At 38.8% G+C, this 17,433-nt stretch overlaps 2 protein-coding genes across 2 annotated transcripts; both read right to left on the bottom strand.

Annotated features, from left to right (window-relative positions):
• Positions 1–507: 507 nt before the first annotated feature.
• Positions 508–3,195, bottom strand: LOC106928815 (macrophage mannose receptor 1-like). The gene is made up of 5 exons (XM_015005319.2): positions 3,061–3,195; positions 2,750–2,787; positions 2,274–2,654; positions 1,342–1,772; positions 508–1,250 (listed from the first exon to the last, which is right to left on the bottom strand). The coding sequence occupies exons 2-5, from the start codon at positions 2,784–2,786 to the stop codon at positions 1,149–1,151; spliced, it is 951 nt and encodes a 316-aa protein (XP_014860805.2). The 5' UTR covers position 2,787; positions 3,061–3,195; the 3' UTR covers positions 508–1,148.
• A 1,968-nt stretch (positions 3,196–5,163) lies between these two features.
• On the bottom strand, positions 5,164–8,465 carry LOC106928814 (C-type mannose receptor 2-like). The gene is made up of 5 exons (XM_015005318.2): positions 8,401–8,465; positions 8,112–8,149; positions 7,266–7,646; positions 6,488–6,918; positions 5,164–5,778 (listed from the first exon to the last, which is right to left on the bottom strand). Exons 2-5 carry the CDS (start codon positions 8,146–8,148, stop codon positions 5,677–5,679), a joined length of 951 nt encoding a protein of 316 aa, XP_014860804.2. The 5' UTR covers position 8,149; positions 8,401–8,465; the 3' UTR covers positions 5,164–5,676.
• Between the last annotated feature and the right edge of the window lie 8,968 nt (positions 8,466–17,433).

Below are 17,433 nucleotides of genomic sequence, written 5' to 3'. Positions count from 1 at the left end.
TAAGGAATGTCCAATATGCTTGCTAGCTTGAAGACATCTCCAAATCTCGTCACTGCTTGGATCCTCGCCCTGTCGGAAAATAACTCTCAGACCTACAGGAATGGCATTTGCCTGCCTTTTTTTCCGTCACTCCACCTTATGCAAACACAGTGGAAGTAATTTGTCGCTATCATTAGAAAAGCATGTAAATATGTACAATGAATCAAGTGAAATTAGGTGGCGTCTATATTAAAAACATTATCATCTTCAAAACGTGATGGTAGTCAACAGTGTTGTTAGTCTGAAGAAATTTTGGTAGTTTGTTTTCTAGTTTTACATCCACCTAAAAAGAAGTTTTAAACATTTCTGACACAGAAGTCTTCATACTACAATCACCTGAAACTCACTGCACCTGAGTGCAATGACTGAAATACATTACATTTAGTATTTGTATTAAAAACTCCTAAAAGTCTCGCTATTAACATTTTGCTTAAAAAAATGACAAATTGTGGCGCTAACACACACCAATTTAATAGCACGGTTTATTGCCAGTTTAAAAATACCTTAACATAGTTTTTACACTGACTAAATTAACAAAGTCACAAACATTCACAATGTATTTAAAAGGCACCACTTAAACATTTTGTGCCCAAAGAATGACAAGTTTTTCTTTATTTTTTTTATACATTCAAACCACTCTTGCATTGTATTGCATCATAGACTTTTTATTATTATTATTATTATTATTATTATTCTTTTAACAGCCAACAAATGAAAAAGGAAGTAACAGTTGGGTATAAAAGCCAAGAAAAAGGTCAGGTATGAAGTTTAAGTGGTCCATAGAACTTATGATTCCATGTACAACATAAAACCATCATATAAAGCGAAAAGCAAATCATTTGCATATTTCAAGTTTAGGAAACGCATATGGTATTACAGGTAGTCGTGTCAGGTTTTACTTTATTAAATAGTCAAAATGGACGTTACACAATATTACCTGCATACATACATATATGTAGATTGACATATTCCAGAAAGGATTACATAAATTTATGACTGTTAGCTTAGCAAAAAGGAGCTACTGAAAATGTCCTTGACTGACTTGACTATGGATGTGAATTTCTGTAGGTTAGGCTTATACATGGTGCATGAAAAAGGCTGAATATGCCTCATGGTTTTTTCTTTGGTTCTTTGTGAAAAATCTGCCCATCCGTCTCCATCCAGCGAAGTTTGAACTCTGTTAATCCGTCAGCTTCCATTTTAGCATGCAGCTAAATGTCAGATTAAAAACAAAACTTGTGTCAGGGTATGAAGAACTTTTTGAGGATAGATTCTTCTTAAAGTGGCATTTACAGTATTTACCTGCTGTAAAATCTGCTGCTGGGCGTCGGGGTCATTCAGGTCGACCTCGGACTGGAAGCGCAGCTCCATCCTCCTACTGGATGGAATCAGAGTCTGACAGATGAACTCGTGCTCTTCACTACAGTCAACATCCCACCACGTTCCGGTGCTCGTATCCACGGCAGCACAGGAAGTCATGTTGGTGCTGCCTTTGTTGTCAGGCTGGCCCGTCTCCCAGTTAGTGAAGGTCAGCAGGCTGTGGTCAGACCAGTTAGCCCACAGATCTCTGTAAAGGCCGATCCAGTAGTTCCTCTCAATCAGTGGGTGGATTTCATCGTTCTGAGACGTGTTCCACACTCTGACCAGGTCCGTGTGTTTGGACCGACAGTAGTTCTTAGCATCTTCCCAAAACATGAATGTATTCACTACAACGTATTTAGAAGGGCCGTGTTCTACAAGAAAAGAGAAAAACGGCAAAAATAAACTTTACTTATATTCTTTTCTTTAACGCTACTATGGTTGTAGAACGATGGTCAGGAGGAGCACAGAAAATGACAGTGGGGAAAGTGGGGGCTTGTCCGGTCAGACTGTCAATTTCTGAAACCGCACAGAAAAAAAAAAACTCATGAAAGCGAGGACCGATTTTTCTTGACCTCTGTCTGGCATAGTAATCTTTATTTTAAAAATGTTTTACAAAACTGTCTGCCTTTTTTACAGAATAATGTGACAGGAACGGAGCAGAGAGAAGGAGGTAAAGACAAGCAGCAAAGGAACTGAGGACAGGAGTCGAACTTGGGACGGATATGTCCAGGTCTCTAGCCTGTGAATGCAGAGCGCCTGCTCTAACCAGTGCGGCATACGGTGCCACAAATATATTAACCTTTAATGATTTATTGACAGTAGGTTGGGAAGTGATACTTGAGTTGTTTTTTTCTTTTTTTAAATTATCTTACCGTCAAAGCAGATAAAAGGGCGCTCTGTGTTGCAGATTTCATCCCGCCAACCTCCAATCAAATTCATCACTATGCAGCTCTGCTTGCCACCATAGTTGTCAGGTTGATTCAGTTCCCAAGGTGGGAAACTGTTATTGGCGACAAAGTCATCGTCTCCCATTGTCCACTTCCAGCCCGTTGTGTTGTCGTAAAGCCCGATCCAGGCAAACTGTCCGGATCCCTGCAGTTCAAGGAGCAGTCTGCCGTTTTCCTCTGGGCTGTCCACAGTGGCCAGGTCGGCGTACGCCTCTCTGCAGTACCGCTGAGCTTCAGCCCACGTCTTGGGGCTGCTCACATAGTGGTACTCACGAAACAAGTTGGTAGACAGAACATAAACCCCCGCTGGGTAAGGATGATAATAAAATAACCATGAAGCTTTTTTTGTTTTTTAAGAACATGGAAACATTGTTTCATTTTCCCCCTTAAAGAAAACTCACCTGATAAGGTGAGAACAAGCAGTAGTGTCTTCCTCATACTGTAAATTTAAACATTTTAAATATTACAGTTTTTAAATAATGGGTTAAAAAAACAAAGCACAAAACATGTAAATTACACCTCCTAATTCATATGAAGAGAAAAGGCAAAAATTAAAACTTACTGGACATTTAGGATTGAACAACTGGGAATATTTTTGGACAATTTACATTTGAGAGATATCTCCTTCAAGTCTAAGACTTAATGAATGGTTTATTTGTAATTTGTTAATAAATAAAAGCATGACCAAATAAGGAACATACGATATACTTACTTGGACTTGAAGACGGCTCGGGTATCCTGCCTGGATCTTTGCTTTGATGAAAAGAATCTGCTTACCTTTATTTCTCCTCCTTATTTTCAGTATTTAAACCCAATCTGAGTAATTTGCTGCTTTCATTAGAACAGGATGTAAACAAATACAAATTAACTGTGTGAAATGAGGTGGCTAACCTTGCCTTGACATTAGGGAAAATACCGTCCTGAAGACATTTAGTGGTTGTTAATAGCGCAGGTGTTTTGTGTTTTACTGTTTTCCATTTTCAAGTCAAGCATTCAGCAAGGCATTACTTGCGTAAAAAGAAAGAAGTTTGGCTCTTAGCAATGTACCATATCTGTGTGTTTCTAAGCCGTTCACACCAAATTTAGCTAAATCCAAAAGTTAGTTTCTGCTCTGTTTTGAATGTATTTTTAGTCATCAAAATACATTGTAATGTCAAAGATATGCAGAGGTAGTACAACAAGCAGTTTTCAATACATTTTATTTATTTAAGGACAAAAGCTTTATACACCAAAAAATAATTGTCATTTGAAGCTAATAATCATGGTAGCAATATCTATTAATCAGTGTTTTGCAATTCTGTTGGGGTATTTTTATTTTATCTTTTAGACTCGTCTTTGTCAGAAACAACCAATCAGAGCCAAGAGGAGGGTCTTAGCGGTGGCAGTCAGTCAACCTCGTGAACGCGCTGATAAATGTGTTAAAGGCAGAGAAACAGCAAAAGGGCTTGTCTGTCATCATATGTGGCCATGCTGACTAGCCTTAGCGTTCACTTCAGGCTTTGCTGATGGGGAGAAGTTGTATTTTTTCCCCCCCAGATTACCTGTCTAGATGCAGTGACAGCTTCAACAAATGTAACTTTTTTTTTTTTATAAAAGTTACACTCTGTAGCTTTAAACCTTCTCAGTTGGATTTTGTTTTTTGACCCATTCAAAGATGGTTCTGCTCCACAGCCTAAATGTTCTGGAGCTTAAAGTAACAAGCTCATGGTTAGATTTTATGATTGAGCAAAGAACTCATGGTACCATGAATTACAGGAAGTCTCCCATGTCCTATAATTGGTCCAGATTTGACCAGTGGTTGGATTAGCAGTTAGCCCAGCAGATTTTACAGTACAAATCGTTGTAGCACAGCAAGAACTGTAGAACACCTTCCTTCACTTGGACGGTCAACACTTACAGTGTAATAATGGATGATGATATGGCCAACTTTCAATTAAAGATTTTTAAATGTTTGTGTCCTTACCTCAAGGAGAATGGATCAGTCGAGTGAACGGGCAAACGTCACACACTGTTGTTCTTGTGATTTATGTACTTTAAAAAGATTTTTTTCAAAATAGGATGTCGAAGAACACATAAATTATAAATCGGACATAATATGTCCCGTAAACCTTGACTTTTAACAGATGCTTTAACCCAATATATTTTAATGGCATAAAAACGACTGGGAATCCATTCAAAGTGGCAAGTAAGAACATAGATTAATTTATTTTCATTCTCTTTGTGAGAAGAATTGATTACATGAGCGAAGCCACATGTAAGTCTGTGCTCTAATAACAGAAATATAATTTTTTTCCCAGTGATTCTTTAAATACCAGAAGCCAGCAGACAAAACTTAAGAGGCTGGTCATGGTTGTAAGGCAACCTTAGTTCATTACATTCTACATTATGATACATGATATTTCTTTATATTATACACCTGTAATGCACTTAGTTGGCTTCCATTAAAATATATATTTTCCTAATTTAATTCACAGTAAATTTACCCTTATTTTATAATCTGAGTTGATTTTGGTAAAAACTCACAAGGTACCCTAATTGAAATTCATGAACATGCAATTCCTTGTGTTTTAAGGTCAAATTGACTTTTTTTTTATCATGCCCATTAGGCCAAGAAAAATATCTGTCATCATGCATATTTTACTCCAATCCTGCAAATTAAATTTCTATCTTTTTAATCTTTTTTTAACTAAATAAAAGTCCCTATTAACCTCACACAAAGGGTATTTGCTTAAAACAAAAACTAATTTTGTAAAAATTTCAATGATAATGTTTTGCACCTCAAATGACAAATTGTGATGTTAATAAATTTACACAGTTTATTGTTGGTTTAATCTGATTTATTAAGTTACTCAAACATTTAGTGATCAAAGACAAACCGTAATTCAGACCACACAAATATGCCATATTTATTTCATTTTAAACTACAGACGAGCTTTAGAAATTAATAAAATAAAATAAAGGTAATGGAATTTTAAAGCAAGTCAGATCATTTAGCATAACAATAAAACTTCAGCTAAAGAATAAAGCAAACTATATGTATGATTATAACCCAACTTAAGAAAGACTGTAGTACAAGGAATTATTCACAATTTTTCAAGACTTTTGAACCACAGTCCATCAATTTTCCAACCCCATAAAACAAAGCAGAGCAAAAGGAGCGTTGCATATTCACATAATGCAGAGATAGACATTTATAGGGGAAAAAGTCTTCTGCTTCTCCCATCTGGAATTTAAATAGATAACTTAATAAAAAACAAATATATCTTTGACTAACTGTTACAAATGCTGCTGAAATAATAAGACCAAATTTTAAAAAGCTGAATTTTTCTTATGTTTTCTCCTTTGTATCCTTGTGAAAAATCTGCCCATCTTTCTCGATCCAGCGGAGCTTGAAGTCTGTTAGTCCATCAGCCTCCAGTTTAGCGTGGAGCTAAATGAAAGAAAAAACTGATTAGTTTTTATGGTAGATTGTTAAAGTGCTGTCCACTTGATCAAAGCATATTGTCATATGTCTGACTGACTGAATTTTCTGTAAATAATACAAACAGGATAGCTAAAATTGTTATATAATACAATCTTCATATCTCCATTGTCAAACAAAGCAAAGGAGATATTCTAATTCCTAGTCTTTATAAATATTAAGTATCCATTTCAGCCTTTTCTAGTGTATGATAAATCATGATGTTGTACAATCTGTCATGTGAGTTTTAAGTCATTTTTATTTGGTTATAGAGCTGATTTCCTATAAATTATTGTGCTAAAACCAGTTTACTTTAATTGATGAGTTTCTGCAATATTCAAGATATTATCTACAGTCTTAAAATAGTGAACAAATAAGAAAATAATTGAAAAGTGCAACACATGAAATAATTGCATATGGTATGATAGTTTCAAGCCTTTTGTTTCTGTTAATCATGGTGAATTTCTGCTAACAGCTGATGGAAACGCAGAGGTAACAGAGATTTTACCTTTTGAACAAAAAACGTTCACAAATGTGAGCCAATTCGGAATGCATACTCTAATTTATTGATTAGTAGTAACTCTGCACTCAAATTCTGCACTTTTCCTTTAGATTTGCTATAATTATAGATTAAGTTCTCAAAATAGAGAGGAAACACCAGTTTTCAGGCTTCCTGTACCTGCTGTAAAATCTGCTGCTGGGCGTCTGGGTCATTCAGGTCGGCCTCGGACTGGAAGTGCAGCTCCAACCTCCTACTGGATGGAATCAGAGTCTGACAGATGAACTCGTACTCTTCACTACAGTCAACATCCCACCACGTTCCGGTGCTCGTATCCACGGCAGCACAGGAAGTCATGTTGGTGCTGCCTTTGTTGTCAGGCTGGCCCGTCTCCCAGTTAGTGAAGGTCAGCAGGCTGTGGTCAGACCAGTTAGCCCACAGATCTCTGTAAAGGCCGATCCAGTAGTTCCTCTCAATCAGTGGGTGGATTTCATCGTTCTGAGACGTGTTCCACACTCTGACCAGGTCCGTGTGTTTGGACCGACAGTAGTTCTTAGCATCTTCCCAAAACATGAATGTATTCACTACAACGTATTTAGAAGGGCCGTGTTCTACAAGAAAAGAGAAAAACGGCAAAAATAAACTTTACTTATATTCTTTTCTTTAACGCTACTATGGTTGTAGAACGATGGTCAGGAGGAGCACAGAAAATATCACGGTCAGACAGTGGGGGAAAGTGGGGGCTCGTCCGGTCAGACTGTCAATTTCTGAAACCGCACAGAAAAAACAGACAAACCTCACTCATTCTCTTCTTTGAAACTACTATAGATATTTTTTTCTTCTACTGATTTTAATCCTTACCATTGTCTGACCTAAATATATTCACTTCTGATTGTTTTATTGTCCTACTTTTCATCTTTGCCACTAGATTTTAAAAATGAAAAGTTGGGTTACCTACCGTCAAAGCAGATAAAAGGGCGCTCTGTGTTGCAGATTTCATCCCGCCAGCCTCCTATCCAGTTCATCACTATGCAGCTCTGCTTGCCACCATAGTTGTCAGGCTGATTCGGTTCCCAAGGTGGGAAACTGTTATTGGCGACAAAGTCATCATCTCCCATTGTCCACTTCCAGCCCGTTGTGTTGTCGTAAAGCCCGATCCAGGCAAACTGTCCGGATCCCTGCAGTTCAAGGAGCAGTCTGTCGCTTTCCTCTGGGCTGTCCACAGTGGCCAGGTCGGCGTACGCCTCTCTGCAGTACCGCTGAGCTTCAGCCCACGTCTTGGGGCTGCTCACATAGTGGTACTCACGAAACAAGTTGGTAGACAGAACATAAACCCCCGCTGGACAAGAGAAAATTTCTTTTTTTCAAATTACCTCATCTTATAACATATCTTCTGTAAACAATCAATATTATATAAATATTAGAATATAAGCTGTGAAACCAACAGTGGGAAATGACCTCAAACAGCAAAATGAACAGTCCTTATCGTACTGTTAGTAGCTGTAATCCAGCAAATGCCATCAATTAGCGTTTAATATTTAACTCTTTTTTTTTCCCGAAAGAACAATTAATAATATGATTACTGCCCATGTAAACAACTGATGGCTTGTTACAAAAACTACAGCATTCATGGTAAGATTATAGTGGACTGACAAGGTCTGGATCTCTTCACTTTCTACAAAATCACTACTGTATGACATCTGTCCACTGGAGGTACTGAAAATAACTTCAGATAACTTATCTGTATAAAAACATCAGACCTGTCTTTTTGAGTTTCACCCTTCTGCACAACTGACAGACTGACCTGAGAAAGCGAGGACAAGCAGGAGCGTCCGCTTCATCCTGAAAAAAGTGTGAAGCTGTACAAAATATTTTTGAAGAAATACAAATACAGCGGATCAAAGATAACGGCAAATGTTAATTTCAAGCTTTTACTTCCCCAACTTAAACAACAAGCAGTTATAAACAGGTGAATTTAAGCTGAAGGCGTTGAAAGTACTGCTGATTTCCCACGTCTGTGGTTCAAACAAGAAAAATAAAATGTACAGATGAATCAGTGAACATGTGTAAATGCACACATTAAATAATTTTACCTTCCAACAGGAAAAGAAGCTCCAGTTCTTATGCCTGGCTGCTTGCTTTCTTTGGATTAGAAAACCCTCCTACCATTAGGAAGACTTTTCTTAGCTTTGTTTCATTTCTCCCCTCCTTTTCTTGGTTGCTATGCAAAGTCATTCTCCATAATTGGATACTGCCAATAACATGCAAATCTAGGAGGTGAAATTTAGCGTTTGACTTTGACCAATAGTATAATCAAAGTTTAATAGATTGTGTTATCCATCATGGAGGCTAGCACACCCTTCAATGCTGAATTGCTTTAATTCAGCTGCATTGGATGGTTTTCAAGGATGTTTGGCCTATTTAAGGTCATGGCAGAGCATTTCACTCAAATTTGAATCTGTGCTCTTGGACTTTAACTTTGAAGTCTGAAAACCTTACAAATTACTCCAAACTGATAAATGACAATGACCTTGCTGCTATTTGAGTTGTTTTAGCCCACTTTATGTTGTCATGTAGGTTGTAATTCTTTGTTTTTACCAGTCTGACAACATTCAGTTCTGAGTCTTGGTTAGGTTTAGAAGAATAATTAACAGTCCTGCTGATTTCCTGACTTGGAACTGGGCAAAAGGTGATTTGAAGTTAAAATTTGAGTCAAGTAACCCACAGGCAGTAAGCATGTTTCAATAGTAAGGTGAAAAACTGGTGGAACTAGCTAGTTGTACTTTGCTATGATAGCTAATCAGCAGTCCTATACAACCGTGTTTCCATCAATGTTTTTTTTCTATGAGCATTTAGAAGTATTGCATCAGAAATGGTGATGAAAACGGCAAAATGGGAAATAACTTACCATGGTAGGATTTACCACCAGGACAGTTATCACAAATACAATGGGATTACTTCACACTTTGCATTTAGGTGGACTTTATCCACCTCTTTCTGTGTGACACAATATCACAGAAGTGTAAATAAATAATTTTCTGCTGCAGCTTGAAGTACTTTTAATGTGCTCCAGGTGATTTTTTTTTCCACTTAAAACTTGGAAATCCTAGTTTCTGCGTTCAAATGAAATCACCCAAAAGCGTGTCGTTTTTCATAAGATCCGTCTTTACCTGGACCAGATCTCATTTGTTTTTTAGCCCGGCCTACGACTGCCCGTGATAAATGCGTGCTGCAATTATGTAAAAATCAACTCCACCGCCTCATTGCTTGTGTGAAGAGAGCCCAGACTCCTATTTCCCTGCATCCATAAGGTGGTGAAATGAGGCGTGTGACCTTCCGCTCCAGGGTTGTTCAGGCCATTATGTAAGCAAACTAAGGGTGGCAGACAGTTCACAACCGGAATTAGAGATTATCATCATCTAGATGTAGTTGAGAAATTTTTTTTTTATTGTTATTTTTCTCTCAAAGAATAAATTATTATTATTTATCCTTTGAACAGGGTGGCAGATGAATCACACGTATGACTTTGGGTTGAACTGAACATCACTCAAGCAGAAGTTCTCACAAAACATCCGACCTCTGAGCACTGCACGGCTCGTTGCCTGGCACAGATTGTATCGACAGCACTGACTTTCAATATTTGCGCCTGAGCCAATGGAGATGGAGATCTTTGGCGTGTGACCTTTGACCCTTTTGAGTCAGAGGCACCAGTTGAAGACAGTTTCAGTCTCAGTGCTGAACAGATGGACACAGATTGTCTCTCTGACATAGTAGGAATCTGACTGGAGGTTTAACAATGTTTTGTTCAAGGTGCCCTCTTGTGGCCATTTGTTGAATTTGCTCCCATCTTGTTCAGATATTTAAAGGCAACCGACTGCTTCTGTTTGTAGCAATAAGTAAAAAAAAACCCTAAATGTTTAGCTTTTATGCTTTCTAAAGTTAAAGGGATAGTTCAGATTTTTTTAAATGAGATTGTGTTAAACGGTTTGCCATCTTCATTCCTCATAAATCCACGAGTTTGTTCTGAAGGTGGAAGCTGACGTCTAATCTGAGATTGAAGCTATTTTGTAGCTTCTTAATCAGTCGAGTTTATTTGCATCACACATTTCAGCAACAAGGCAGCTCAAAGTGCTTTACATCATAAAAACAGAAACATCAAAAACTGATGTTTGTCACTGAGAAACCAGTAACAAACATTACATTTTGTCAAGTGTCATCACCAACATTTGAATGAATTTGCATGAGATGATTATGTTGAAAGATTCCCAGGCAATCTATTAATTTCCCATAAAGTCTCAAAAACTGTAGAACCGTTTTAGAAGTGATTGTATGTTTAGTTTAAACATCAGGTTTGCTCTGGTTTTATTTAGATCGTCTCTCCAGGGAAATGTCTTGCTGGAGCGTGGATTATGGGTTTCACGGTTGATCTTTCTCACGAAAACAGAGCTTTCTTCTGTGGCTTAACCCATGAGGATGATGAAAGCAGGGAGAAAGAAACAAAAGGCCCAGAACTTTGACATGAAAACTGAGAGGCAGTGACACACTTCTCGGATGTTAAACGGAAGCTGCAGATATTTATTTTGTGTGTGTGTCATACACAAAATCTGAATGTCGTGTTTAATTTTTTTTTTTTTTTTTTTTAGCCAATGGATACATTTGAAATATATCATTTTTAATAAGGGTATGTAATTGTTCAGCCTAAGCTGATTAGGAAAAAAATACCCATTAAATTTATTTTTCATTCATTGGCAGTCATTTAAGACTTCCTTTTCCACACCAAAGCTAAAGCAAGCTCTTACACCTCCTGAAAAGTTACTTGTAAGTTAGTTTTGTCTTATTTAAAATGTATTAAAATATCTGAAGTAGAAAAGTATTTAAGATTTTGTGGTTTTGCAGCAAAGAAAACCTAAAAACCCAACACTTTATTATCGCTAAAAATGAATCAAACCCATGACTGGCATTGTGCCATGCCTTTTGCATTTAAATCCATAAACTACAGTTGGCATCATTAATCATCCTAGGGTTACTAATTACTTTTTTCCCCTAAGGCTTTGAGTTCCAGCAGTTCAGCTTATCCTCTTATTTCTGCAGGTGAATGGCCCGTTTGTCGAGAACAACAGCAATTCTTTTCTTCTGACTCAGCTGCTTGAAATTCTGCCAGCAAGTTTTTTTTTTCTTTTTTCCTTTCAAACTTGAATTTTCATGCAGATTTCTGGTGCCAAGTTGTAAATGACAGCAATAATGTCATTAAAAGCAGGTGGAAAAAATAGATGGCGTGTGTGGTTAATGGAGGAGGATGGATGCGTGTCTTCCCTGAATTGACGCCTCTAAGGGAATTCGCCCGTCTGCTTGGTGACTCACGCTGAGGTTGTCTGCCTCAATCTCGTGTGTGTCCGTCTGTAAGCAAAACGCAGCTTAATGTGTCGCTAATCACATATTTTAAAGGGGGTGATTTGCTCAGCAGAAGTGCTGTGTTTCTTCCTGACAGCAGATGGCGATGTTGCCTTCAAGTTTGAACGGAATTCCCAGGCCACTTTCTCCTCTTCCTCCAGTTCGGCGCGGATCGCAACAGGATCTTTTTACCATGCCGGTCACGCCCCGCGCAGATATCAGCCTGTTTCTCCGACACATGCAGTGTCACATCCCTAATAAAACGCACGTGCAGAAGCATCCAGCCTCGCTCACCGTCTGACGTTTTTTTTTTTTTGAAACCCTCCACACCCCCACAAACTACAATTCCACCTTCATCCAAGCTGTAGCTCTTTTACATGCTATTTTTAAACGAACCTTTACAAACTAAACACCAAAATCTGCAGCTCACGCAATCCTAACTCTTAATTACATTAATCAGCGAATGAGAAAAGCGTGATGGCGGGAAACACAGGTGGAAAAACCGACTCGCGCACTGTAATTGATCTGGCATTTCTGCAGTCCGGAGCGAGCTGGTTGGAATTAGTGGTTGTCTGGCACTGGCAGCTGCGGTTGCGCCAACAGATTTAATCTTTATTAATATTATTTTAATTTCAAAGCAAAGATAAAGATTCTTAATGAAACCCAACAGCCACAGTTGTGGCAATGTTGCCATTTACACTTTAACTTGACCGGTTCAAACAACAGCACTGGACAAGAAAAGACACTTTTTATTTTTAAAACCAGTCTGCTTGTGTTGAATCATGATTCTGAAATCTGTGTTGACTGCAAACCCTGGAAGCATTTCAGGGTGCAGATTGGCACGGCTCATTGCTGTGGTTTTACTCTTTTAGCAATAAAATGGCCACCAAACAAACAAACAGGTTTTTTTTTTGTGTTTTTTTTTTTTTTTGGAGAAAAAAAATACCATTACACACACACACACACATACACACACAGATATTAAAGCACCATCTCCCTACATGTGGGAGACAGAGAGACCATCACCATGGAAACAAACGTCATGTAGCCCAGTCTCCCACCATCCGCCACTACCACCACCGCCCCTTCCCCAATATGAACTCACCCCCCCACTCCTCTCTCTGTTGCTGCCTCCATTTCCTATTCTGAACAACATCCATCTTCCCAAAAACACCCACCCCTCCACTGCCTCCACCCCTTCTCCCGTTTACCCCCCGCCCCCACTTTTTCCTACCTACATTGTTCCTCACTTGGATTGCAATAAATATTTCTACACCGTGTACACAACCCCTGACTGCTGTCGGACAAATTTGTCTCTTCCCACCATGGCCGTCTGTGAATTTGGCTTGATGCACGTAGAAATGTGCTGAAGATGAGAGACATCAAGTAGGAGTCTGTGAGGTGGGATCGGTATGGGGGAAGGGGTACCAAGATGGGCCAATAGGATTGCACCAACTGGTGTAGAGAAGCCTCCTCTGCAGCTCTATAATCAACCGCCTCCTTCCTGTATCCATTTGATAAATCTGGATGAACCAGTTTGATTCTGTATTTTTAGCAGGAATTAGCAGAAATCTGATTTTTGTATTGAATCAGTAGTTTCTTTTTTTTTTTCCCCCCAACGTCTCCTCCATCCCCTCGTCCCAGTGTGACCGCAGCATGCTGGGAGACGTAGTCATGCCACTGCCCTGCCCTCCGGTGACTCCTCTACTGAGAAGAGAACTACAGCTGAACCTCTCAAGTTCTCCCCTCTTTTGTTCAGATCTATTCTGTTCAGATGTGCTTCTCTCGCTGACCCATTTTACATGAAATAAATGGAATTGATTTATTGGCAGAACCTCTGCTAGTAGAAATAAGTGGTGCCTGTCACAGATGTTAAAAATGACTATGACGCAAACATAGAAACAAGACAAAACCTCAAGATAAATGTGTTTAAAAGCCTGTCGATATAAAAGTCTTTAACTGCTTCTCGGGATGTTTTTACGCCGGTAGACTCGCTTCAGTTGGGGACCAAAATTGTAACTTTTGTGACATTTTCAGCTGCTGAGGATCAATTTCATTCTGTCAAACAAACCAAACCCTTTGAAAAACCTGTTCTCCTCCTCGCCTGTGGTGGCGCTGCACCAAAAACCACTCAGGGAAATTGCATGAAAACCTCAGAAGAACCATGAGCGCAACTTAATTCTTCACGTAATGCAAACAAAAATGAAGTAGTGTCAGATTTTAGCGGTTGTAGGATTTCTCTTTTGTCTTTGGTAAAAGACCACAAGTCATTTTCATATTCACATTTGACTCTCACTTTTGTTTTGCTTGTACTTTACCCAAAATACTTTGCCCTGTAGTCCACTTCCTGCTTTTGGAGCAGTGTCTGGTCCACTTGATGTCCACATACGCATTCGAACTGCGCCAGAGTTTATTTCAACTGAACAGAGACCGAGATTTGTAGCTGGACCAGAGTTTGTTTTTTTTGGTCATCATCAGAGTTCGGTTGCCACTCAAGAATGGCACAAGTTTGTTTAGAGGGACACTTTTTCAAAATTTAAATCTTCTTAAGATGGAAAGAGTTGGGTACAACATAATGCCCACATGTAATAATGAGATATTGAGTCACTAGGTGAAAAGTTGAGGAGATACTTAAACAGGGCATGACCTGTTGTGGAAAGAGAGCAATGACTAAAACAAAGATTTTACTCTTTGAAACTTTTGGAGGGAATATCATTTGGCAGGACAATTTTCAATTGTGCAAAGTTAGATGTAAAATCCATACACAAACCTCTCTTAGATTTCTTAGTTTTCAATCCTTAGCCCATTTTTAATGTGAAAATACAAGAGGCTCAGATGTGTTTTTACGGTAGTTTTAACAGCATTAGTAACATAAACATGGGGCCACCAAAAACACAAGGAAGGAAGGGTAAGTAGTAGCAGGTCATAAACAATTATTCTATTCCCTCTACTTTTCCAGAACCGTCTTCAATTGCTTTAAAAAATGTCATGTCAATCTTTCACCTCATTTTTGCTTGGCATTAATTTATGTGGTTTATTCTAACATGTGGTGACTGACTTTGACCATGATAAGAGGGATAAGATCTCAGAAAAGAGATCAACCATACGTCAGTAGAGTATTACTGAAAAGAACATTTATTTCACTAAAAGTGAAACTCATAGATTCATTTCGTTGAACATTTTAGTGCTGTTAACTTTGATGACAATGTTTAACAGAAAGAAAACAAAAATCCAAACCTCAGTTCATCAGAAAATTGAGTTTGAGTTTTTGGCGGAAATTTTACTCCTCTTTTTTTTCCCATCTACCGTGGCTCCAATTGTACTTTTGCTTCCAAAATCGAATTCTTAGTTTTTATTTTTCCGTAAGTCTCCCTGTCTCCTCCCAACTTGCACCAGCCCGAGTTTCTGGTCTTTGCCAAACTTCCTGCAACCATTTCAACCAAGAATCCAAACAGCCAACAGTCACACATATAACTACAATGACTATTTTATTTATTCAAATTCATAGGCAATCAATACAGCACATAAAAGCTAGAGTCATGTGCGTGGGGTTTGTTGCTGGTGGAACATGTGATCTTTTTTTTCCCTGAGCATGCTAAATGGATTAGTTCATTAGGAATGCACCAGAAGACACACAGATGAACCAGAGATTGATTGATCCTGTCTGGATTGTGTAGCCTCAAGTCTTACACTTCATCTCTTTTTCAACTCTGGTTTTTGTTGCTTGCCTGAAAAAATGTTTGATTTTAGTTCATTGAGCAACTTGATTGCCATAGAATCCTAAAACAGCAAAACAAGCACATAGTAGGATTGTTTCCAAACATGCACATATGGTGCCTTGCAAAACTGTTAATGTAATTGAATTGTAGTTCTTGCTGTTATGGTTTTTGTGTCATTCTCATTTTTCCATGAAGTTTGCCATGGACTAGTTCTAGTTTGTCTAGATCCCATTTATAGGGCCAGTATTATGTGTTTTCCAGGGACATAATGCCATTTTATAGCACAATCAAATAATATTACCTTCACTTGTTATAAAAATGTTATATATACCAAATATGACTTAAAATTTTTATTTTATAATTTAACACCTTGAAATTGGCCTTCTGTTCTTTTTAAAATCCCTTCTTTTTCTGAATCTCCGCCTTAAGGAAGTCATCATAACATGGCTCCTTTATTAACCCTTTATCAATGTTTCTACCAGTGTAGCACTCAGAAGTAGCTCCTATAATGAATTTGGCTAACGTGCAGTGACACTAGGTGTTTGCTAACTGCTGCTGGCTAGTCTGAAGGAGCTGAGTGGGAGAATTAAAGGTGAGGTCTGCTCCGTGAAGCTCGGAAGCTTGAAAACTGAACATTCTTCCACATGTTTGCTGTGTGAAAGAAGAAAAAGATGCACAGATTCCTAACATGTTCCATGACAGGATTTTTCCAACATCAGTACGTTTCTCAGTGAGTTTAACTGCATCGCCACCACAAAACAGAACACAGACAAGTCTTTTGGGGGGTTTGGTTTGGAAAAGAAAATGCTTTTAGGATAACAGAGTAGTGGATTTTCTACAGAAGCCATCATCGACATCATATTGACCAGCCACTGTCCTAACAAGCAAGCCAGTATGAATTTTCCAAAGCATGTTAGGACCAAAATTCATATTCTCATTGATCTGCTCTCCAGCTGACCTGTTGATTGCCAGCAGCCCATCGCTGAGCAAGGAACATGACTGTGTCACCCAGTGGGATGGTAGCTGTGTGCGTGCGTGCGTGCGTGCGTGCGTGCGTGCGTGCGTGCGTGCGTGCATGCGTGCGTGCGTGCGTGTGTGTGTGTGTGTGTGCTGTGGGAAATGTGACGTAATGTGAGTTTCGAGCTGATTTGGGTCACCAACAGAGCAAATGTGCATCGAATGTGGATCAGAGAGAAAGCGTTTTATACTTGTGTGTGTTTGTGCGTGTGTGTGTGCGAACCATCTGTCCTGACAAGATTACTGGAGTGAGACAAGAAGTCAGACCCGACTAGATTAGAGTATGAATATAGGGCAGGAGAAAAGGAAAAAAAGGAGGGGAGGAAAAACAGACAAATAAGTGGAGGAGAAGAAGGATTATGAGCCGAAGTACAGCAGAAGAGACGACGACTTTAGATTTTTATTTTTATTTTTTTGATGCTCAGCCGTTGTGTTGACACGTAGACGGTCTGTGTTTATCATCCAGGTAGCATTTGATGCCGATCGCGCCCAGGAGAGAAGAGCTCCCAATTGAAAGCCCATTGCGTCGCCATAGCAACCGGGCCCTACTTTTTCTTCCCCTCATTCAGTTCACGTCACTTTGACTGGCAGTGGGTTTTATGTGCACAGCGCGCTTACATACATATACACTGATTCACGACTCTTGTTATGTTCATACAATCATACAGACACACACACACACACACACACGTACACGCAGATTAGTGTTTCTGACCATGTCAGCACTTTTTTACTGACTTCTATTCATTTAAGTAACTCCATCTAAACGTTACTGACACAAAACCACGCCTAACCCTAATTCACAACATAGCTCTAACTCTACAAACGGGATTTAACACACTAGGACTGGGCTTTGGTTCCCTTAAGTCCTATTGAAAATGTCTTGAATAGGTGACATAAGATAGTACTCATAGACTTACAACATTTCAAGAAAGACATGCATGTGTGTTTGTATTTTTCACTAATTTAAATATCTCCATTTATTCTGCCTTCACTTCT

The sequence above is a fragment of the Poecilia mexicana genome, unplaced genomic scaffold (assembly GCF_051168715.1).
Source record: "Poecilia mexicana isolate PSO_F unplaced genomic scaffold, ASM5116871v1 scaffold_11, whole genome shotgun sequence".
NCBI classification, from domain to species: Eukaryota; Metazoa; Chordata; class Actinopteri; order Cyprinodontiformes; family Poeciliidae; genus Poecilia; species Poecilia mexicana.
Note: the sequence above shows the minus strand (reverse complement) of the source record. Positions and strands in the feature narration are given on the sequence as shown.

Excerpts from the sequence above, each read along its gene's own strand:
- LOC106928815 (XM_015005319.2), bottom strand. The coding sequence starts at position 2,786 with ATGAGGAAGACACTACTGCTTGTTCTCACCTTATCAG. Across the intron at positions 2,655-2,749 it reads GCTTGTTCTCACCTTATCAG|CGGGGGTTTATGTTCTGTCT; the intron begins GTGAGTTTTCTT and ends ATCCTTACCCAG. Across the intron at positions 1,251-1,341 it reads AGCAGCAGATTTTACAGCAG|CTGCATGCTAAAATGGAAGC; the intron begins GTAAATACTGTA and ends TCTGACATTTAG.
- LOC106928814 (XM_015005318.2), bottom strand. The coding sequence starts at position 8,148 with ATGAAGCGGACGCTCCTGCTTGTCCTCGCTTTCTCAG. Across the intron at positions 7,647-8,111 it reads GCTTGTCCTCGCTTTCTCAG|CGGGGGTTTATGTTCTGTCT; the intron begins GTCAGTCTGTCA and ends TCTCTTGTCCAG. Across the intron at positions 6,919-7,265 it reads CCCTTTTATCTGCTTTGACG|AACACGGCCCTTCTAAATAC; the intron begins GTAGGTAACCCA and ends CTTTTCTTGTAG.